Below are 21845 nucleotides of genomic sequence, written 5' to 3'. Positions count from 1 at the left end.
CTTTTAGAGGTCCAGTCACTGCAATGGCGAAAATGAAAGCATACAGACGCATCCACACAAAAAAGGTTATATCATGAAGTTATTACAAAAGTACACGACTACTCAATGAACCCCAAACCAGTTGGTGCTGACACACACTGGTTGGGGTAAACAAGCCTCTTCTTTGTCAGTTCTTGGTCTATAACGCCTAATATTAGCATCATGGCCTCTAAGGAACTGGTGAACAAATCTCATGGAGAATCGCAACAATCATATCTCCATTTGGTCAGCAATAACTCGCAAGTGGAATTCGTGCAAGTGGGCAACAGTTGACCAGCCGCAATGCGGATAGGTTGTAGCGCCGATAGATTTTACGTACATACTTGAGCATCGCTTATAAATGTTAATATTCCAATGGTAGTAAGTACAACTCTCAACTTCGTTCCGGTGTCGTAAGACGTTTATTTTGCTTAATGTACCGGAGGCTGTTTCTAAAAAAAAAACAAGAAAAGAAAACGTGTGGAGGAAATCTATAACTAGGCATACATTTCAATTGCAAGTTACTCCCATTGAAACGCTGTAAATGGCGCCTGCGCCGTAATTTCTGCGCCGTAATTTCTAAAAAATTACACCAGTTTCTTCACTGACGTCACACAACAAATGAAGATAAAGGAAAGGGTAGATACAACACACATTGAAAACCGATGTCATACAAAAAAAAAGGACTTCAGGGAGATTATGTAGGCGGTTGTTGGCCGTGTGGTTACTATCTTATCTGCCCGTTAGCTAACATCATGTGCAGGGTCAAGAAATAGACTTCACTTTAATTAGCAAGCCGACGTTGTAAAAACTGTAGTTTGACGTGACTAGGCAAAATGGACGCCAGGAGCTGTGTCTTGATTTAAATATTACTAGAAAATATTGTTAAAATAAGCGGGAAACATGAGGTTGTTAAACAGCAACCTTCACAGTTCTAACCTAATTTTAATTTACAATGAACTAGCGTGTTGACTCACGAGACACCGTGAAAACAGAAGTGGAAACAAAACCCAGCGTTGTGTTTCAGATTTCAACTGGTGATTTCTAATCATATTCGAAGGAGGTAAATTCGTCCGAAACTCTGCGACGGCACACTCGGGATTTCGTGTCACTGCCGCCTCTCTCACTCCTGTCATCTCACTGCTGTGTACCGCCTTGCCGGTGTAGTCACTCTGTTCCATGTTGCCGTTTTATCACGTGACCCTCGCAACACCCCTCTGAATAAAGCGTTGGTTCGGACTGGCTGGTAATCCGCACACTCAGCTTTTAGCACAGAATATATGATGACAACAACAGATAGAGGTACGAAAGACAAAATAGCTTTGCACTATACTCAGCGACAACCTAAGAAAAAAAGCGACAGTTTCGCCGCAAGGACGAAGCAATGAATGGGATAGCAAGAAATTGCAATGTCACACGAATAACGAGAAGCAGCTCGATACTTGCAGCGCAGGGACGTAGCCAAGGGGGGGGGGGGGGGGTTCAAAGCCCCCCCCCCTCGAAAATTTTCTATTTTGCTTGCGTATATATACACGCACACATACAAACGCACGCACGAATATACACAAAGTATGGTTGAACGACACCCCCCCCCCCCCCCCGAAAAAAATTTCCACCAGGCACTACCTCCAAGGTAGTGCCTGGTGAGATTTCTCCTGTGCGTGATTAAACAATAAAAATTTTGTTCAAAACACCGTTGATTAATGAAATAAACCAACGAAAGACGCCAGATGTTTTGTAAAAGCAAAACGGAAGAACGCCAGATGTTTCTAAAGCAAAACGAAAAGACGCCAGCTGCTTAACGAAAGACGCCAGATGTTTTCTAAAGCAATGGTTTTCTAAACAATGAAAATTCACAGCGTACATGTAAAATTAAAGTGAGCTGCAAGTCGTCATAACTCATCGAACCTTTAGTATAAACGCGCCCGATTTCACGTCGGTGATGATGTACTGGGCAGAATTCACGGAAGATTCACGGTTTACCGATGAACCTCCGCAACTTCGCCCACTCATCATCATTCACTCCGTGGATATGGTGTGATTTTTTTTTGCTTGAGCAACGCGCTGCAACTGTTCACAATGGAAAATCAGATGCTCTTATATATTTCTTTTTCTTTTAAACTGCGGCGCGCGGAGTGAGCCCCTGCGTCTCCAGCCACACGGGGGCGTCTGATGTAAGGTGTGCCTAGTGTCCCTCGATGTGTGCGCCCAAAACGCGCAACAAAACGCGCATCAAGGCACCCAGGTGTGCCCGGTGTTCTTTATTTTTTTTTATTTCCACATCACAAGTGGGTACTGAGAAGGGCACTTTATCGCGCGCGTCTCAAGGGCAGTTTTCAAAGTGAAAGAAAATTAGGAGCGTGGCGTGATAGAAAACACGCTCGAGCTCCTCCAAGATTTGCTTACGACCGGCATTAAATAGTGTATATAAATAGCTCGCCATTAGTTCACCGGCGCATGCATGGGGCATGGTTGAGTTCTCTCATTTTTTTTTCATTTTTTCTTAGGTTGCAATGACTATATAGCACCTGTGCCTTTCGTGTCTTTAATGTGGGACGTAATCGTAGATTCTGCGCCAAAATAAGTCTCCTCTTAATGTTCAGGACACACCATAACACAGTTCCGTCCGTCATTTCTCAGCAGTCCATAGTGACGTGGAGCTGCAAGCTCGATTCCGACTCGCCTCTTCAGACACGAGTTCTGACTAGCGTAGTCCTCCGGTGCATGAGAGGCTACTCCTCGGCGCTGTACCCGAACCTCTGCTTCAGGCTGAGGTAGACGTGTGGCTTGGCGCGTATCTTGAAGTAAAGGAGCGTGGCGATGATGATGGCCAGCACGACGGTGACGGTGATGAGGAGACCCAGAGCGACGCGCATGGCGACGTTGATCTCCTGCCAGCCAGGGTGCTCCACGGCGACGCTCTCGGCGCACGGCATGTCGGCGCTGCTCAGCTTGGCGATCAGCCGGCCCTCCAGTTCCTTAGGGCTGCCACACCTGCCGGAGAAAGATACGGCAAACGTCATTTTTTTTCGTTCTTTTCTGTATTCTATTTTCTGCACAAAATAACTTGCAAATAGACGGCTGCCTCTCCCGTAATCGAGCGCCCATGTTAGCATAAAATGGCTTTCCACAAGCTTTGTTTGTTGGAGATGGTAGAAGCCGTGGTTTTAAAATTGGTGCAGTGCGTGTTCGCAAGGGTACACGCCATGCCAAGAAGTAAGGTTAAGGTCTGGGTCCAGGGGCGTAGCCAGGGGGGGGGGGTTGGGGGGTTCAACCCCCCCCCGAAATTTTTCAGTTTTGCTTGCGTATATATACACGCGCACATACAAACGCACGCACGAACATACATAAAGTATGATTGAACCCCCCCCCCCCCCCCCGAAAAAATTTCTGGCTACGCCCCTGTCTGGGTCAGATAGTATATAACGCTGAAAGAACAAACCAGTCAACAGCATGAAGGACAAAGGAGAGAAGTGGTACACACAACACAGGACTATCAACTGTGCTTTATTAGCAAACACCATCTTCCAGGAAAACGAAGGGCGCATGCGCTGTTCAAACAACAAAAAACAAAGGACTACTTGATAATCGAGATGCTAACGCCAAAGCGATAGGAACCTACATTCGTTCTGCATCAAGGAAATGGATGTAGTATTGACACAATTGTCATCGTGCATGTTGATATGATATGCTTCAAGAATTTCGCGTTCCACCTTGTCCCCGCTTCTGCCAAGGATCCTAACATTAGATAATAACGGAACGCATCCACAGTTCCAACAATGGTTCGTCCACAGTTCCAGTCGTTGTGTTTGCCACTTCTCCCCTTTGTCCGCCGTCCTCTTGACTGGTTTATTCTTTCAACCATACCATGCAACGGTCCACATGGACGCCATTGTTTACTCTATCAATGTTGCACTTTGACTAGCGTATTCGGCCACGAAGCCACGCAGACCTGAGCGTCCGCAGGCCGTACGCTGGCGTGCCGCACTAAGCGTGGCGCCATCTCTCGAAGGTGGTGGCAAAACCCCCGCCGCGAAACTCTCTCGCATTGTTGCCTGGATGTTCTTTTTGTTCTCGTAACGATACCCGGATATTCTTGTTTGAACCCGGATAACGGCTCCGACTTGACGCGAGGTCACGTGAAGATAGCTGACAATGGAAGCTAAAAGCACTTCCTGTTAAATCGTCCTAGTTGTGAGCTCTTCATGTTTAAATGCGGAGCACTTTAGGGGCCCGGCCTCTCGTATGCTGTCGTATGATGTCATCGTATGCTGTCGTAGCTTGACGTAACACAGGCAAAACCACGAATAGCATAGCCATCTGTAGCATATTGAGCGCGCGCTCGCGTCAGAGAGAAGTCTTCTTCCTCTTGTTCTTCGAGCTGTTCTTCGAGCGCTTTGCTCTTGTTAGCATGCCTTGCGTTAGCATGCCTTCACTGACATTGCTCTCGAAGGAGCAGCAATTTTTAGATGGTTTTATGTAATCAGACGTTCATTTGTGTTTTATTTTTTTGTTTGCCACTTCAGCGCATGTTACTGATCGTACTCTACCCGCATATCACTATCACCATAGTTTGCAGGTTGGCGTTTGCGCGGTGGACCTTAGATAAGGCTTCAAATTTTGGTGCTCTTAGTTTTCCGCTTTTATTGGTTCTTATATTTGTTCGGTTTTTTAGGCACGTGTCAGGCAGATGTTGATTCAAACTTTTTAACGGCTTTGGCCTTCCGTTTATTCAGTTGAAGTTTTGCGCCCGTCCTGTCCACTTACCTTCGTCCTTGTTCTTTCGCGCAACCCTACACTATGTGTTCACCTGTGCACCAACTAGCCCACATGAGAGCTTTACTGCTCTTGTTCTTCGAGCTGCACATGGCAGCCAGCTTCCAAGAAATATTCTATAGAGCTGCGAATCCTTTTACATGTTTAGATAATTGAAAATGCTCGTCGATTCACGAATGCTGTCGTATGCTGTGGTTGCTTGGCGTAACGCAGGCAAACCATGTATAAAAAAAGAAAAAAAAAGGAAGGAAGCGAGAAATAGAAAGACAGAGAGAAAGAAAGGGAGAAATAGGAAGAAAAATAGAAATAGCGAGAAAGAGAAAGAAATAGATAACGAGAGAGGACGAAATAAATAGGAATAAACATGGAAAAGGGGAAAAAGAAAGAGAGTATGAAAAAAAGAGAAAACTGAAGAGAAACAAAGAAGGCTGCCCAACTCCGCACTTCCTTCAGGCTTGGCATCCCTAGTGTGCAGTTGCCTTATCTTTAAGAATGTTGAGTGACGTTACTCGAAGTGATGCTGGGCGGTTAGCTGTTCTTACTATTATATTTTTCGTTATAATTGTCCCAAAACAATACACAGAGATGATTCTCTGTTTAAAGAGCCCCTCACCAGGTGACATACCGAATTTTAGTTAAACACTGGAAGTTGTTGCGAGCCCAATAAAGAGCGTTATGCCACAGGAATCTTTCTAATCGGTCCGTCAGAAGCTGAGAAAAACAGTAACTTGTAGCGGCGACCATGAAACCATGATGCGAGGAGGCGAGCCGCAAACCCTTGCCGCTCGCCCCGTGTAGCCTTCGCAAGCCAAATCCCTTCCCTGCCCTCTTCGGCACGCGAGCAGGAGGATCACATAACGCATACGCATGAATACTTCATGCGCACACAATGTCACGAGCGCATGACGTGCCCGAACCAGCCCGAGCCCCCGAGACGCGCGCGGTGTTGTGGCGGCGTTCTTTGCGCTTCGTCTCTGAAAGTTATGCCGAATGCGCCCTCGCTGATCACTTGGCTTTCAACCTCTTACTGAGCACGAAAGCTGCGGCATTTCTACGGACGCGAGACATCTAGTTAGACGCGGGGGATAAATGAGCCTAATGAGCGCTGGAACGCGGTAGAAAATTAGTTTCGTTGTAAAGGGTGGCGTCTGCACGATGCGCAATGCGCGAGGACACGAACGCATGCGAAACGGAGGTAGATTAGTCTCGAATCTCGCTGCGATTCGCAGTAAAAATTAAAAAAACACAACGCACACATTCCGTTTGTGTGTTTTATTATTACTCTCAAGTTTTATTCATCCATTCAAGTAGCAAATTACACAAACGACACGTCGTGTAAAATAATTATCGCAGTGTCACGTGCTACTGTTGACGACGTCAGAGCACAGTCGTCAACGTAGAGGAGCGACTTCACAGCACTACCATCTACATAGGGCCATTCCCTCGTGTACGTCATCCCCTCATTCTCTGGGCGCGAGCCCGCGCGAGGAAGGGCAAGCAGCGTTCACCTTGAAATTTGCCCCATTTACGCGGCGCGTAGCGTTGCGAATTTTGGCAGACGTAATCGTGAACGCCCAGTGCATGCGTTGCGCCAGTCTGCTCAAAACTGTCAAACCTGGTGAGGGGCCCTCTGAAGTTAGTTATTGAGTTTGGCCACTGCGTCACTGTACACTATGGCCTCTCCCGTTAAAATTCACTTTGTTATGTATGCGCCATTGCATGTCTATTGTTGATATACTGCCTGGGTAGTAAAAATAAGTGCTCGCGAAAAAGGTGCATGCAGAACATATTTTACCAAATTGAGCGCCACTAGACCCTGACAAGATGCGCTTTGCCTAATCGCACCGGCAACGTGCTACTTTGAGGTGTACGTATATTGTTGGGTGGCAGTCGAAGAGCACTAGTATGTTATTCAGGTTTTACACGCTGCTTTATTAGTGTGAGGAGAAATACTTTATTTATCCCCAGTGGGAAGCATGCGATGGTGGTAGTGTACTCTTTATTACGCCCAAAATGAGGGGACCAGTGCGAAGACTAGTTGCGCTGGCTTAGAGGAGGTCGACGGCGATCTCTTAGGATACCCCAGCCTCCACCGTAGGCCTGGACTGAGGGAGCACAGGAGCCTACCCGGCGTTAGTCTCCGCTACCCTCTTGGCCCAATCCAGGATCTGCACCTGGACCTCGGACGTCGAGCTGCACATGGCAGCCAGCTTTCAAGAAACCTTCTATAGAGCTGCGGATCCGTCAACTTGTGACATGGTCGGACCCGCGATGATACGGCCGTTGCGGAGCTTCGTGATGGGTACAGGAAACAACTAGCACCTCCACCACAAAGATGTTACGTAAAATGACACGAGGCGTGACTATTTACAAGTACACTGATGTGCACAGCATCGATCAAGATGGAGGACGGCACCCACAGCAGACAGACAGGCCAGTCCTCTTTGTCGTCTTCTGTACGCAGAATGTCTGGCTCTTGATGGGTTAGCTACGTAGCAATCTGTTTAGATAAGTGAACAATCCTCGACCTCGATTCCCGCATGCCGGCAGTATATTTCTGTTATATGTACAGGTTGACGTGTCGCAACAATTTGACCACCCTCCGCGAAGTGTAATGTGCGTTTTAATTCCACGTACTTGAAATGCTTTGGAGTTCTCTAGAGGCATGATTAAAGATGACTTTGCAAGCACTGTTTTAGATGCGAAGTATCTTAAGGTCGAGCTCAATCCGGCGTTGGTGGTGGTGGTGGTGTGCGGCGTGACCACCCTTACTGCGCATGCGCATACCCTCTCCACTCACCCTCTCCCCTTTCCCTCTCCTCTGCCCCTCTCCATTTTCCCTCTCCCCTTCCCCTCTCCCATACCCCTCTCCCCTCTCCCTTTCCACTCCCTCTGAAACGCGGGCTAGACATGCCGAAATTCTCTCCTGCGCAACGCCGCGATGAGCTCGAGCGCATGCGCGTCCCCTCCCCTTCTCTCTCCTCTCCTACGCTGCCCCCCTCTCGCCCGCCTGTCGACCGCGTTCCCCGCTCGCCCTGTGAGAATTAACGGCCAGGCTAGATGGACGATACAACGCGCGTAGCGTCCCTCTTCGCGTTCCAAGACGCGAGGTCGGTAGCATGCCCAACGAACGCCAACGGAAAGCGATCGTGCAAGTGCTACGGCTTCGCATCGCCTCATGGTCCCCTTTAGCGGGAGATGGTGTAATTTTTTTCGGTATAGAACGTGTGCCAGTCCGAGTCGTCTTCCTGTGTACGTGTTCTTTCTCTCTCTCTCTCTCTCTCTGTGGGCATGCCAACATAAAGCTACTTTCACCGGCACACTGTTTTAATAGGCCCAAAGACACCCTAAGTGGTGATAGCACTGTGCACTCGAGTATTTGCACAGCTCTTCCGGACAACGACAAGAAAGCAATGTTCGTTATTGCCATCTTAACCTTCCTTACACCGCTATAACCTAACACGACTTTCTGTTGAAGAGTGTGCATCAGAACTCTATGGTTTCTTTTCATCTGTTTTCACTCGAGAAGATCATTCCAACCTGCCAGCTGTTCCCGAAACTGACTTTCGTTTTATTGAAATCTCGCTCGATGGCATAATGGGTTTGATTTCTAATTTTAAACTATCTACATCTTGCGTATTGATAACATAAATTCTAAAGTACCCAAAAATACATCTTTTGTGATTTCCAGTCAAATATTATTCCACATATTTAAGCAGTCACTAATATCTGCACATTCACCGGCCGGCGGATTGGAAATTTGTCAAATTTTCCCGCATTTAAAAATGGAAGTCGCCAGGCAGTTGAAAACTATCTCCCCATTTTATTGACATGTATCTGCCGTAAACTTCTAAAGAACATTATTTCTTCACACCTATACAACCACCTCGAGTCTAACCATTTTTTTTTTTCAGTAACTAGCATGGTTTTCGCAGAACCTGATCATGCCAAACACAAATTCTTGAATTAACCACCGATCTACAGTCTTAAACATCGCAAACTTGTTAACCAACCAATCATCTCGCTTAAACCGACACACTGAACATTGGGCAGTTCCGCGACCACGCACAAACTATGGTTTTCAAACACTTTCCTACTGTCTTCCCTCCACTCTAAATAAATATAAACTATGCGATGAAAACATACGTTATGTTCCTAAAAACGCATTGCTTCAACTAATATTATGAATAACAACCTTGCTTTTGTGTTTCTTGAAAATGTGTGTTTCTTGCTGATGCTTATCACTTTGCTTTGTGTATTTTTATTTTAATATTGCAACAAGTGGGAATATTTGTCATGTTGCTGCTGTTATTGTATGGGGAGGTGGGACTAGTCAAGCCGCCTATATGAAGATTTTATCCCACCATCCTTGCTGTGTATACATGTTTTCTAACTATGTGGCAATAAACTTCAATTCAATTCAAAATTCAATTCAATAAATGGATGATAGCCTTCAAACTGACTGCGTCTTTCTAAATTACTCTAAAGCCTTTGACCGCTTAGCACATTGTCATCTTATTGCAAAATTATCAACCCTTGAAAGTGACAGTCTAACTTTGTCACGGATTAGAAATTTTTTTTTATCTTGTCGCCTAGAATTTACAGTCGCAAATAACTTCTCTTCTTCTGCCAGTGACGTAATATCTGGTGTACCGCAGGTATAGCATCCTGGGTTTCTTGCTATTTTAATTAACATTAACGATATTATCGCTAACATAACTTCTAGTGTAAGGCTCTTTGCCGGTGACTGTGTTGTCTAGCAGGCTATAAAAAAATACTGATGATCATCAGATTCTTTAAAACCGTCTTAACGCTATTAACTGTTGGTGCGATAAATGGCTAATGACCCTTAACTCAACTAAACGACGTAGTTTCATTTAGTCGTAAACACTCTACATCTAACTTTCCTTTTCCTTATTCTATAAATAATACAGTATCGCCTCATGCTTCCTCATACACTCAGTTAGGAATAAATTTAACCTCTACCCTTTCTTAGAAAGAGCATATAACTACAGTTTGTGCTTAGACATCTAGAACGCTTGGATATTTGTGCCGTAACCTGCGTCATTCTAAATGTAACTTACGTCAATTAGCCTACCTAACCTATGTTGGCCCACGCCTGGAAACACCTCAGCGGTGTGGTTTCCTCATCAGAAGTACCTCATTAACACGATAGAGTCAATACAAAACAGGGCCGCTCCATTTATATAATCTAAATACGATCGATATTCCAGTGTTACTAACCTTAAGCAAGAAGTTGATCTACAGCCATTAGAAGTCCGTCGCTCTGCTTCACTTTTATGTCATAAGTACGTTCATATTCTGCCATGTGATCAATTGCCATTTCGCACCCCAACGCCGACATCACGACGTTTACACAACAGCCTAAGCATTAGGCGTACTTTTGGAAGGACTCAAGCTTTTAATTCATCTGCACTACCACGCCATTGAACTATGGAATGATCTTCCCGAAGCCATTGTCACAATCACTGACCGTAACCATTTTCATGAACAACTAAACAAACATTTGAACACACTTGCTTAAAATGTACTTGTGGGCTAGCTAGACGTTTTAATACTGCGCAACGATTTCCATTTGGATACTGCTTTGCTACTTTTGGCCTGTATTGTACTTTTGTACACATTGTCTGTGCTTAGTCATTTGTTACTAATTACTCTGTACCCTCTTTACTCATTCCTTCTTCGGAAGCCCTGAGATGTATTCTAAATAAATAAATAAATAAATAAATAAATAAATAAATAAATAAATAGGAACTAAAAGAGACCTCGTCGTTATTCAATACCATCAATGTGCGACGGCAATCTGGTGTCGATCAATTGTCCAAACCATTGTCAAAGCTTGTGATGCACAAAAGAGCAAAAGTTTATTAGACTAGACGCTCTTCAAACAGCTAAATTAACTCGTTTTCTGAAAAAGGAAACTTAATAGATCGTGCAAGAGAATGCAAATCTGCACACCACCACTGTGCCTTGATAAGCGCTTTAGGTGTGTGTGGTCTCTTGGGACATGCATTTGATTGGGTCAAAAGAAAAAGGAGAAGTTCCGGCATCCATAGTAAAACGACTCGACGTATTGCGTTTGCAAGGTACGCGTTTCATAGCCCCCTTCCTTATAGAACTACAAAAGTTTCATTCGTCTCTTTGTGTGACCAAAATTCAATAGGCCAATAACTATAATTTTTGCGTGTGGAGGACCCCCTGTTCTACTGAGATAGCATTATATATACAGCATGTGACAATATGGCTGAGTGAAAAAAAAACAAAAACGCCAGGCCTTGGCGCAGCACAGTCGCAGCGAAAGCCGGAAGAGCGCCCCTTCCAGAGCCCGTTCTAAGCTCTTCTGGGGAAACTAATACAAGTACACATGCAAGGTATCCACTACGCCACAAATAGTAATTTTTTGAAGTAAGGGAGCACCCACTATGCCATTGTTCGTCTTTCTGCGGATAAGCGAGGTACCCGTTAAACATCTGTAAGGCATTCCTTCTCTCTCTCTCTCTCTGTAAGGCATTAGGTGCTCTTTGTTGATGGTGCATGTGGCTGACGACGATGAAGAATTGTGGTTGAGCACTTTGTAGGGGGTGGGAAGCTTTGAACCACACACACTCTTTGCGCAATTAGCACTGTGTGACGCCTGTTTGATATTTTACTCTTTTTCCGCGTTATATTAACATGTTAACGCGATTCCTTGCCCGACATGACGCCTGTGCAGGGTGTTTTTGCAGATGAGTTTCAAGCACCAGCGTGACTCTGTGGTACAATACTCGACTGCCACGCGGTGGGCCCGGGTTCAAATCCGATTCGATCCTGGATGTGTTTTTATTGTTTCATTTATTTCGCACGATAGTGGTTACGGACACTGGCGGCGGCGGCGGCGGCGGACAGCTACCCCACTGCCGTTGTGATTTGATAAAAGCTTTCGCTGTAAACAAAAAAAGAAGCATAGAATAGCGCTGTTTCACGATGTCACCCGGAAAGCCCGTGTTACTCGACGTGTTCGACGTCGCAACGGCTGTAGAAATGGCGACTGCTATACATTTAACCGATTAAAGGTTGCCGACACCTATTGTCTGTATGCCATCACAGGGAACGAGCCGTACGGCTCTGCGCAAAAGGGGAGTGGGAAGCGAACAGATATCTCACCTCAGCTTGGCGTCGATGACGTCTCTTTTCACGATGTGCGGCATCCATTCGAGCTTGCAGTCGCACTTCCAGTCGTTCTCAGCGAAGTCCACCTTGGTGACGTACTCCCAGCGCAGAAGCGTCGCAGGCAGGGTCTTCAGCGCCGTCTGGCGAGCGTAAAACTCGTCCAGGTCAATCTTAGCGTCAGAGTCATTGTAGGTGAACGCCCTCCTGTCGATGATCGACAGCCTGTGACAGAAGCTTAAGTCTATGCTCTTGAGACTCGTGACGTCGCTGAACGCGTGGGCCTCGATCGTCGTCAGGTCGACCATGTACTTCAGGAAGAGGCTCCTCAGGGACGTTAGGTTGTAAAAACTGTAAGGTTTGATGGTCGTGATGGGATTTCTGCTCAGATCGAGGTGACGCAGCAGGCTGAGCCGGTGGAGGCCTTTGAACGGAACCTCTTCAAACCCGTTTCCGCTGAGGTCGAGCCACTTGAGGTTGGTCAGGCCGTCGAAGTCGGTTTGCCTGAGCTCCTTGAGAGCGGTGCTCTGAAGGATCAACTTGTTCAGCGAGGTGAGCTGCGCGAGCGCGTTGCCGTTGAATTCCGCGAGGCTGTTATAGGCCAGGTTCAGCTCGGTGAGGTTGCCGAGATGGTCGAAGATCCTAGGATACAGCGTCGTCAATCTGTTGTGGCTGAGGTCGAGGGACTGGAGCTTCCCGAGATGAGAGAAGACCTCTTCCTCAAGAGACGCGAGGCGATTGTGGGACAGTGTGAGTCGGTTCAGTTCGCCGAACATCTGCAAGGCCGTGAATGCGATGAACTGTATATGGTTATGGGACAAGTCGAGCACGTGAACGCCAGGCGCCGTGTAGAAATAAGTGTCCAACACCCTCTTGAGGTCGTTTCCTGCCAGGTTGATCTCGATGACGTGGTTGGGTACGGCTACCCTGTTCAGAGAGGCGATGTGCTTGTAGGAGCAGTCGATTGTTTTTGGCACGGCTTCAGTGTAGCAGCCACAACTGTGAAGCCGACATAGATCTGTCGGAGTGGTTATTGGAAGATCAGGCCGGATGGTGTCGTTCGTTCCGTGAGTTTCAGCTTGGACTTGGCTGCCGTTACTAGAGAAGAAACCAATGGGTGAGGTGCACCTTACACTGCTGACAAACAGTGTTAGCAGCAGCACTGTATATGTTCTTTCGGGAACCATGATGAGGATGCCTGCATAAAAGAAAATTGCACTTGTTTGTTTCAATGGGCTTTAAATTCATTAACGATTAACAAAGTGGCTATGAGAGCCTCTTTGTGGTTTGCTCCAGCTTATTTCTAACAAACCTAGGTTTTTTTAACAGACATTCTATGTGCTGTGCACAAGTGCTCTTGCCTTGTGCCACCGTCGGATTGCGGTCATCGTGACGAGAACCAAACCCGCAACCCCTTACAAAGCAATAATACAAAATGGCCAGGTACGGCCTTGTTACAGAAAGTAAATACAAAAGTGTGCAGGGATATTACCTGTCAACTGTCTCATATATAGTAAATAATAAACTGTCTGGCTGTTTCTCTTGTGACATTAAGGATATATCAGAAAACTATGCTGCAGGCAACAGCATGCCTGATATCAAATAACTGGATTATTCATTCATTGATTCATTCATGTTCACGCTCGCTTGTAAAGATTGTTTGAGGCTGCCAACACGGTACTGCAGAATTGCGCTTAAATGTTCTATATTGCTCTCAATTGCTGTAAACGCCAAAAGGAGCAAACGGCGTTAAACATAAAAAATTGCTGCGGAAACTTCCTACCGGATAACAGTCAAATAGCGCGTAGGTATTATTTGTAACTGTATCACTTACCTAACGTATTGGCAACTGTAGCCGAACTCATCCATCATTTAGCCAATACCAGCCGACATTAGCCATAATTTGGCCTGTGTGTTATGCTTACTTTTTGTGGCAACTGTACTGTCCTGTTATGTAAATGTAACATATAGCCACTTTTGTGCGGCAACTACAGCGACACACTTTTCTTTATGCGCCGACTGTTTTTGGCAACTGTTTCACGCTGTGACACACGAAGGCATGCACGCTTTTCCACAGAGACCTAGCCAAATGTTTACGCATTAAAATTGCACGGAGGAGGGCACATAAACTCTCACAGTTTACAGTCACGTAGAGTTGGAGTACTCGAACGCTGTCAATAAATGCTTACTATATGTCAGCGTTACATTAATGGCTCACTACGGTGGCTACATCCTGAATCAAAGACAAATCATGAAGTCATCTAGCGAAATGCATCACGCAATTGCGACGTATCGTTAACCGGTTGAAAGAATTTCAATCACAGTTCCTCTTTTGCCATTCGCGTATGTAAGAGCAAGTGCAAACAGCGTTCCTGGCGTGTCTCTCTTGACGGTTACATGTGGGACTCTAGGAATTTCTGTAGCGATAAGCCTAGGCAAAGGTAAAGTCTGAATGACAGAACTTCCTGAATCATACTTGAAGGACGCGCTGGTCGAGCCTTATCACAGGGAGTATGAGGCGAGAAGCGATGCTTGCCACACACGGACGAAAAGCCCCAAGATAACCTTGGCAGTAAAAACGTCATCTGCACGTCCTACCTTCTTCCGAACCTGGTAGCCAAGCCTGGAAGCAGCCGCACACTCACATCGAACACGTTAGACGCGGATTCAGATACACATGCAGAAAAGGAAAGCGATGACGAATGCCGCTCCCACAACCACAACAAACAACGAGCGGAAGCGTTAGACTGTCGAAACCGGATATTGTATTATAATGGCTGCTGTAAATATCACTGCTCGGCACGAGCTCCTAGGTTGAACTCCCTGCTGTACGGTGATAGTATTCCCATACTGCGAATAGGTAGGAGTGACCGACAGCCAACATCTAAGCACAGCTACAAAAACCTGATGTGATCGAACTTACTCCGCAGCCTAAACTACTTCATCTTTAATAGTCCAGCGACAGCTTCGACATCAAGAGTATATATGCGTTATTGCATTGTCACCGGTTGCTGCACTCTGATGTCTGTCCTTTTCAAGTTGAGCTTTAGTTACATTCTCCTTATAGCATCAAGTCTAGAGAATGTCTATGACTCGGCTAGTTGGTAAGCCACTGTGAAATTCAAGTCTGAGGAGTACAGAAACTCACAGCCTCGCGATTAGACATGACTGTGTTGATAGAACTGCTGATCTTATCTCATAGCCCTACGCTTGGACGACCAGAAGCAGCATTGTAATCATAACTCAGAACAACCTGTAACGAAAATCAAAATAAATACAGGCCAAGCGAACGCTTGTAATGGCAAAAGTAACAGTCAGCATTGGCTGTACTGACGGCAAGGATTGACAGCTGCGCTCCCAAAACCACCTCTTCCTATAAAGACAATACGCATAAATTATCGTTACGAATGCCAATGCAAACTATAAAAACTTAAACTTTCATTTGCTACGTAGTTAATCTTAATTTTGGGCACACGTTGCAATTGTCGAAAAGAAATCAGCTACTGCTCATATCATTTAGTTTTACTTGTCCTCCCAGTAATACGACTACCGCTTCTTATGTGTTGACCCCTATATATCCGCCGGAAGTATCTTGAGCTGAGAGTAATATTTTTCCAAAAAGCTTACCAACTGCCACATGAAACCTTAATCTATACGGTAAAGTACCTTTGGGTCGATACCAATAAAGCTCTGCTACATTTAGGATATCGGCTAAATAACTACGCTTTTGAAACGCCTTCCGTGAACACCGGCAACATTAACCTAAAGTCATTAAGCAAGAAATGTATTATAACCCGTATTACTTATACAATCTACGTGTTACCGTGATGTCAGCATGGATATTTATTGCAAAGAGATATAGTGATCATTAGGTTTTGTTTAGGAACACTTGTTTTTGATAAGCTACTTAAATTAAAGAAACCAAACGCGGTGCCGTTACAGATACTGCAGCTGTGAGAGGAGTCGTGCGGCCATCTTTAATCATCATTTGAAAAGAAAATTAATGGTTGCAATAGTGCTGCCAAATTATTTCTTTCTGGTCTACGCAGAAACAGCAGCACTGTTGAATGATGAGTGGCATTATCAGCCCTTCCATGAGAAAGAAACGGAGAGGTTCTATTGTCCAGTCGCCACTGAGTGACTATGTATCTCTTCTTCGCACAAACACGGGGTGACTCACGGAGCACCGTATCAACACTGTTGACTAAATAGCTATGCCGGGCAAACACGCACAGGCTGGTAGCTAATACATAAAGTAGCGTAACTGCAATAATATTTTGCCGAACGACGATGAGTCTCATGCGTGTACCTTGCAAAAAAAAAACGCCTCAGTTTCTCCTGATCCCTTTCTTAATTCATACGCGAGCAAATAAGCTACATTTTGTCGAAAAGTTCATCAATACTAAATAAAATGTTCTTGCAATGAAGCCATGTTTAAATAAGTACCTCGCCATAATCTTCGATTTATTATTTGGCTCCTACATAACATAAAAACCACCTATGTTTCCTAATTTATTCAGCCTTAATCCTTAAAAAGAAAGCTTCGCATTCGGGCCCCTTCTGTAGTTTTTAATAGAAGCCTGGCTGATTATCTTGTATTGGTTTCTATATAGTGTTCATTTATAACTCAATCAAACAAAACTTGTCATAGTTGGGTGGGTGGGACAGTAGTATGTCTGCCGCGATAATGCCACTTGTATCACAACACAATCAGACAAATGCTCAATAAACAGGTTACAACAAATTTTAATGACCTCGTCTGTAATAGTCACCGGGCAAAAAAAAATGTGACAAGTACGAATAGGAGGTTCCCGTACGGTTACTGAGCTCTGAGGTAAGACCTTATCTAAATTAACTTGGAAATACTACTGGAGATATCACTGCGGACATCCTCCACACGTGGTGGTTCGGTCCTGCTTGAGGACCGAGCCATTTTTACTTCGTAGTCTGCGTTAAAGGCGACAGAAACAAGGTATGCACTCTTACCTGAAGCAGGAACGGTCGCAACTGCTAAGACTAGCAGAGACTGGCCCGAAGGCGTTGGCTCCAGAGTCCGCGATAACGGCGAGACTCGCGATCTTTGCTCTCTACGTAGATACGGGCTGCTCTGGACAAGGCGAAGCCGTTGCCATGACAACAGCCTAGATAAGCTGTTCTCTCTCTCTCTCTCTCTCTCCTCTGTCTCTAGGCTGCAACGTTGCTGTACGTGAATGCTGGCGTGGGAACTGGGAGACAGGGGAAGCAGGTGGCGTTCTATTCGTCCCACTCAGATGCGAGGGCCCTTCGACCTCGTGGTTCTATGTTGACGACTAATCGGCACACACCGGAGCGTCGATAAGCAGCGGCGATCGCTTCTTCATAGAACCCTTCCGCCCAAGCCACCGGCCTTATGTGCTGATGGGGTTCGTGTATGTAGGGGTAACGCGATACTGGCGGGAGAGTATACGGCCGGATGGCGCCGGACGGAGGAGGCTCGTGCGAGAGACCTGCAAGCGAAGCAGCGCAGGTGTGTAGAAGCGCAGCACGGCCTCTCACGTAGCCTCGACGTCGGCGGCCGTACAAGAGGGCAGCGGTGGGTGAAGCTCGTATTTTACTGTCGTTTCTCGTGCAAGAGACGTGTTCCCCTGCGAACACGACCATCGGCGCCGGCGATAGGCGTACGCGTGACGACGATGCTGTTGCTCGTATACGAAGCTTAGAGCGAACCTCAGGCAGCCTTCACAGCAGCCTTCTCTAAATAGCCAGAAACCACAAGGCTCAAGTAAGCAAAGGACATAGACTTGCTATAGGCGGATACACGTTGTTTCCGATGGGGGGGGGGGGGGGGGGGGTGAGGTTGGCAGCTTTCTGTCGCTCTCTCTCTCTGATACATAAAGGGGAGAATGGGGCGTCAAAGCTCATGCTCACCTTATGCATTCAAAAATAAACGGAGGTTGGGGGGGGGTGGGGCATCATCTCGACCTCCCTCCCTCCTCTGCATCCGCCCGTGGACTTGCTGTACGTAATAAAGTTCAACGACGCCCCAATTTTTCATGGAACACTTGAAATTTTATTTGAGCACTGAGAACAAGAGCGGCCCGTCGGCTCAAAATTTGTTAGCCGCAGTCATACGAAAAAACTGGTAATGGAACCAGTGAAAACACGTAAGCGAAGTTGAGTGGTTCGCTTTATGCATACGCAAAAATAAAAAGTCGCAGACAAATGAAAGAAAGAAAAAACTTGCCCCAAGTGGGAACTAAACACTAACAGCGGAGTGCCGGTCGCTAGTATGGACGGAATGGATAATTTTGACAATGTCAATAACATGTGGCACTGACGGGCTGTGATTAGACACTGTACTTTGGAAAAACTCCTCGAACACAATCTGATCATTTCATGCCCTTGGTGCCGAAGGACGTAAGGTTTCAGAATGTAACCTTTTCCTTCGGTGTGCCTATGAAAGTAAATGCTTTTTATCGACGCCAAGGACCTTTGTACTTAGCACAGACGCGCACTTCGGAGTCGGTTATCAATGTTTGAACTTCCTTTTTTCAAATGACCCGCAGGATTTGTTTGAGTGCTGCTATCACGTTCCCGCTCGCTGCATCAGACTGCAAGTGCGTCCTTACTTCTACTTGCGTTGCCTTTGTTTTTAAGGCGCCTTTTCAACGGCACACAAAAGTCATCGAAAGATGATGGCCGTATTATTTTGGCAGCTCACTGCGCATGTTAGCAGTTAGTCGCTAAATTTATCTGAGGCATATTATATTTATTTATTTATTTATTTATTTATTTATTTATTTATTTATTTATTTATTTATTTATTTATTTGATTTGTATACATACAAGCACAAGGACACAGAGAAAAGAGGGAGAGAGCAAGCTGGCAACTGCCACCAGAAGGGGCACAACGCCTGCCTGCTCTTTCGGGAGGTGGGAAGAGACAGAGGAAAGGAAGTTAGGAGGAGAAAAAGAGGAAAGGAGATCTACACACACTATACATGCCTTAGGAGAATATGGCTTTTATTATAGGCAATCCAGGGAGGGTTAGCCGGCCCGCTAACAGTCCCTGGATAATATACTTACAATACGTATAGCGACTAACTGCTAGCTTGCGCAGTGAGCTTAACAGTACCTGGAATACGCGCCTTCTAACACTCACTAGTTTACGTGTACAGAAATGCCCGCTAAAGTATACGAAAGAATTGCTGCCGCCACAGCTGATATACTTGAGCATCATACGCGTAATTCGAAGGTCGTGGGTCGTTTTCAACCGGTGTGCGCATGTGGTTTCTTCGTCCACCTTAATGCATTTCCACTTATGTCATAACTACAAAAGTACAATTAAACACTATAAATAGTGTTCCCTATGCTTTCCGTGGATTGATTGTATGCTGGTTTCATTAGGTTGTGTATAAAAAGGGAGCAAACCCTTTGATTCATAGCCCTTCTACTGTTCGCTGATTACATTGTGCATAAAGTGACACCGTTTGTTTCGCTGTATGTACTGCATGACAAGGTGCGCACTGTAGTTGAACGAAACCGCTTCCCTCCTACGTGAATAATTGTAGCCGCCTCGTCAGCTTTGATGTTCTATTAATCATTTTCTAGACTGAAAGTAACATCATCGCTCATACGATTTACATATCTATACTTAGGTTTAGTGCCGCGCCGTGTCACGCATGTTTGTAAAAAGCTTTACAGAGCACCTATAACAACAGAGAAGAGCACTTTAAAGTATCCCATACTCGAACTTCCTTGTCAAGCACGTACTTCTTTCCTCTGTAGGAACAGTGTCGGTTTTACTAGTTTCGGTTTCACCGCCGAAGTGTGGCAACCACGAGCGACCCTGGTGTGCCGCCGGAATGCGTGGTCAATATAAATATCGTATAAGAAATTGAAAATAGACAACCACCACTTTGTAGCACGAAGCCACAAGGAAACACATACGAATTTTTCAGCAATAAAACCTCCTAGTCGCCGGAAACTTCGTCCTGGTCCGAGGTTCGAACCCGGGATCAACGCGGGGCGGTCGCTCTACCAATTAAGCTAACCAGGAAGCTAGCAATTGGCAGCGCGAAGGCTAATACATTGACAACTCGATGAATTTTCTTATCCTTTCCCTTAACCTTTCCGCCACCTTGCGGGATTCCGAAGAACTGATTTACAATATACGTGTCCAGTTGCTTTGAGTTGTCGATGAATTCGCCCTCGCACTGCCAATTGCTAGCTTCCTGGTTAGCTCAGTTGGTAGAGCGACGGCCCCGGAAAGGCGTTGGTCCCAAGTTCGAACCCCGGACCAGGACGAATTTTAAAAATCCATATGAATTTCCTCGTAGCTTCGTGCTACAAACGGGTAGTTCCATCTTCTAGCAAACTGCGCAGCAGACGGGACACAAAGAGGGAACGAAGGGGTGTCGTCACCGTCAGTAAAGTGAAGGAAACCAGAGGGATGCACATGTACACTTTTCGCTTCGGCTATTTACTTTTCGAATATACATAAAAAATAGAATACACACAGAAGGTACTGTCATCAATATTACATTGCTAATGGCTTATTCGATATTCAACATCGCTAAGTAAGAGTCCAAATCACAAACTAATTTCGCTTCTGCACGTAAAAGACAATAAAGTCCGAATTTACTTCTTTGGTTGCAGTTGGCGTCCGGTGTTGCACTTGACACTTGCTGGAGCCCTCGTAGCATAGCCGGGGGAACGACTTAGAACCAGGGACCGGAGCGTAGCCGATGTTGGTTCTGTCCAGCTCGAGTCGCGTACGTCTTCCTTTCGCCCAAGCCAAGGTTCGACTGCCCCGAGCTCTAGGTCGTCTTCTTCGAAATCCCTCTCCCGAGATTCCTTGGGGTCAATTGTGGGAGAGGAGCCTTTCCTCCTGCCGCGCCGGTGCGCACGGTGTTTACATTGAACTTTGCGCGGCGCCGGGACCGTGGGGCCCGCGCAGGGGGCAACTTCACGTTCTGCTGTAAGATACGGGGGGCCCGCTCACGGGGGCGGCTTCGAATTCGCACTGTCTGGCGACGTCTTCTGTGGGCGCAAATTCACTTGGCATCTGATTATTCAACGAAGTCCATTTGAATATGCACACCCATGACAAGGGGTCTGCTGCGCAGTTTGCTAGAAGATGAAACCTTACCAACTCGCCCAGCTTTCGACGCTTCTTAAACGGGTAGTTGTCTATTTTCCCTTTCTTAAACCTTGTGCCACCTCTCTGGATTCTGCAGAAATGATTCGCAATAAACATCGTCTCGAGTTACACCCGTGGTCTGGAGAAAACCCCAGAGGCTTCCGAGGGACGAGACGCACTCGTGGGGCCTCGTACCATTCAGTCATGTACACTTAGTAATAAACAGTAAATCAGTCTAATGTAGCCAGGAAATCATTCCTCTACACCTCCATATTGTAGGGTGAGGCACTGCTGAAGAAATGCGCGATGCGGAACTACACCCTTTGCACAGATCCTATAATATTACTCCTCGAAGTGCCACTCCAGACTACCATGCTGTTCAACGTGGCTGGCCGGACGCCAGATAATGACACTTTTTTTTAAGGTGTATATGTCTACCATTTATGCATGCATAGACGTGCGTGCGGTATATTTGCAGTAAGGAGATACCAGGAGTCATATAGAGGGGAGCAGCGCGGGCACTATGACGATTTCATGGAACTCTGTTCAGCTGCAGTACACCAGCAATACCACTCTGTCGCGTGGCTATTTCCGAAATAAAGCCCTTAAAACAAATGCCAGAAAATGTCTACAGAGAGACGGCTCCAGCGCGGTAGAAAAGAACGTGCCAGAAATTAACCAGAATATTGTTGCTTGTTGTTTTTTTTCGTCCTTACTGCGATAGGGATTATTCGAACCGTGGCCTCTGTGATTAACTCCGGCA

At 46.0% G+C, this 21845-nt stretch overlaps 1 protein-coding gene across 1 annotated transcript; it reads right to left on the bottom strand.

Moving 5' to 3' along the window:
• Positions 1-2280: 2280 nt before the first annotated feature.
• Positions 2281-17215, bottom strand: LOC119394166 (phospholipase A2 inhibitor beta). The gene is made up of 3 exons (XM_049415678.1): positions 16948-17215; positions 11959-13159; positions 2281-3012 (listed from the first exon to the last, which is right to left on the bottom strand). Exons 2-3 carry the CDS (start codon positions 13146-13148, stop codon positions 2751-2753), a joined length of 1452 nt encoding a protein of 483 aa, XP_049271635.1. The 5' UTR covers positions 13149-13159; positions 16948-17215; the 3' UTR covers positions 2281-2750.
• Positions 17216-21845: the final 4630 nt, after the last annotated feature.

This window comes from Rhipicephalus sanguineus, chromosome 5 (assembly GCF_013339695.2).
Source record: "Rhipicephalus sanguineus isolate Rsan-2018 chromosome 5, BIME_Rsan_1.4, whole genome shotgun sequence".
Lineage (NCBI taxonomy): Eukaryota > Metazoa > Arthropoda > Arachnida > Ixodida > Ixodidae > Rhipicephalus > Rhipicephalus sanguineus.
This window is presented reverse-complemented; position numbering and strand designations above follow the sequence as displayed.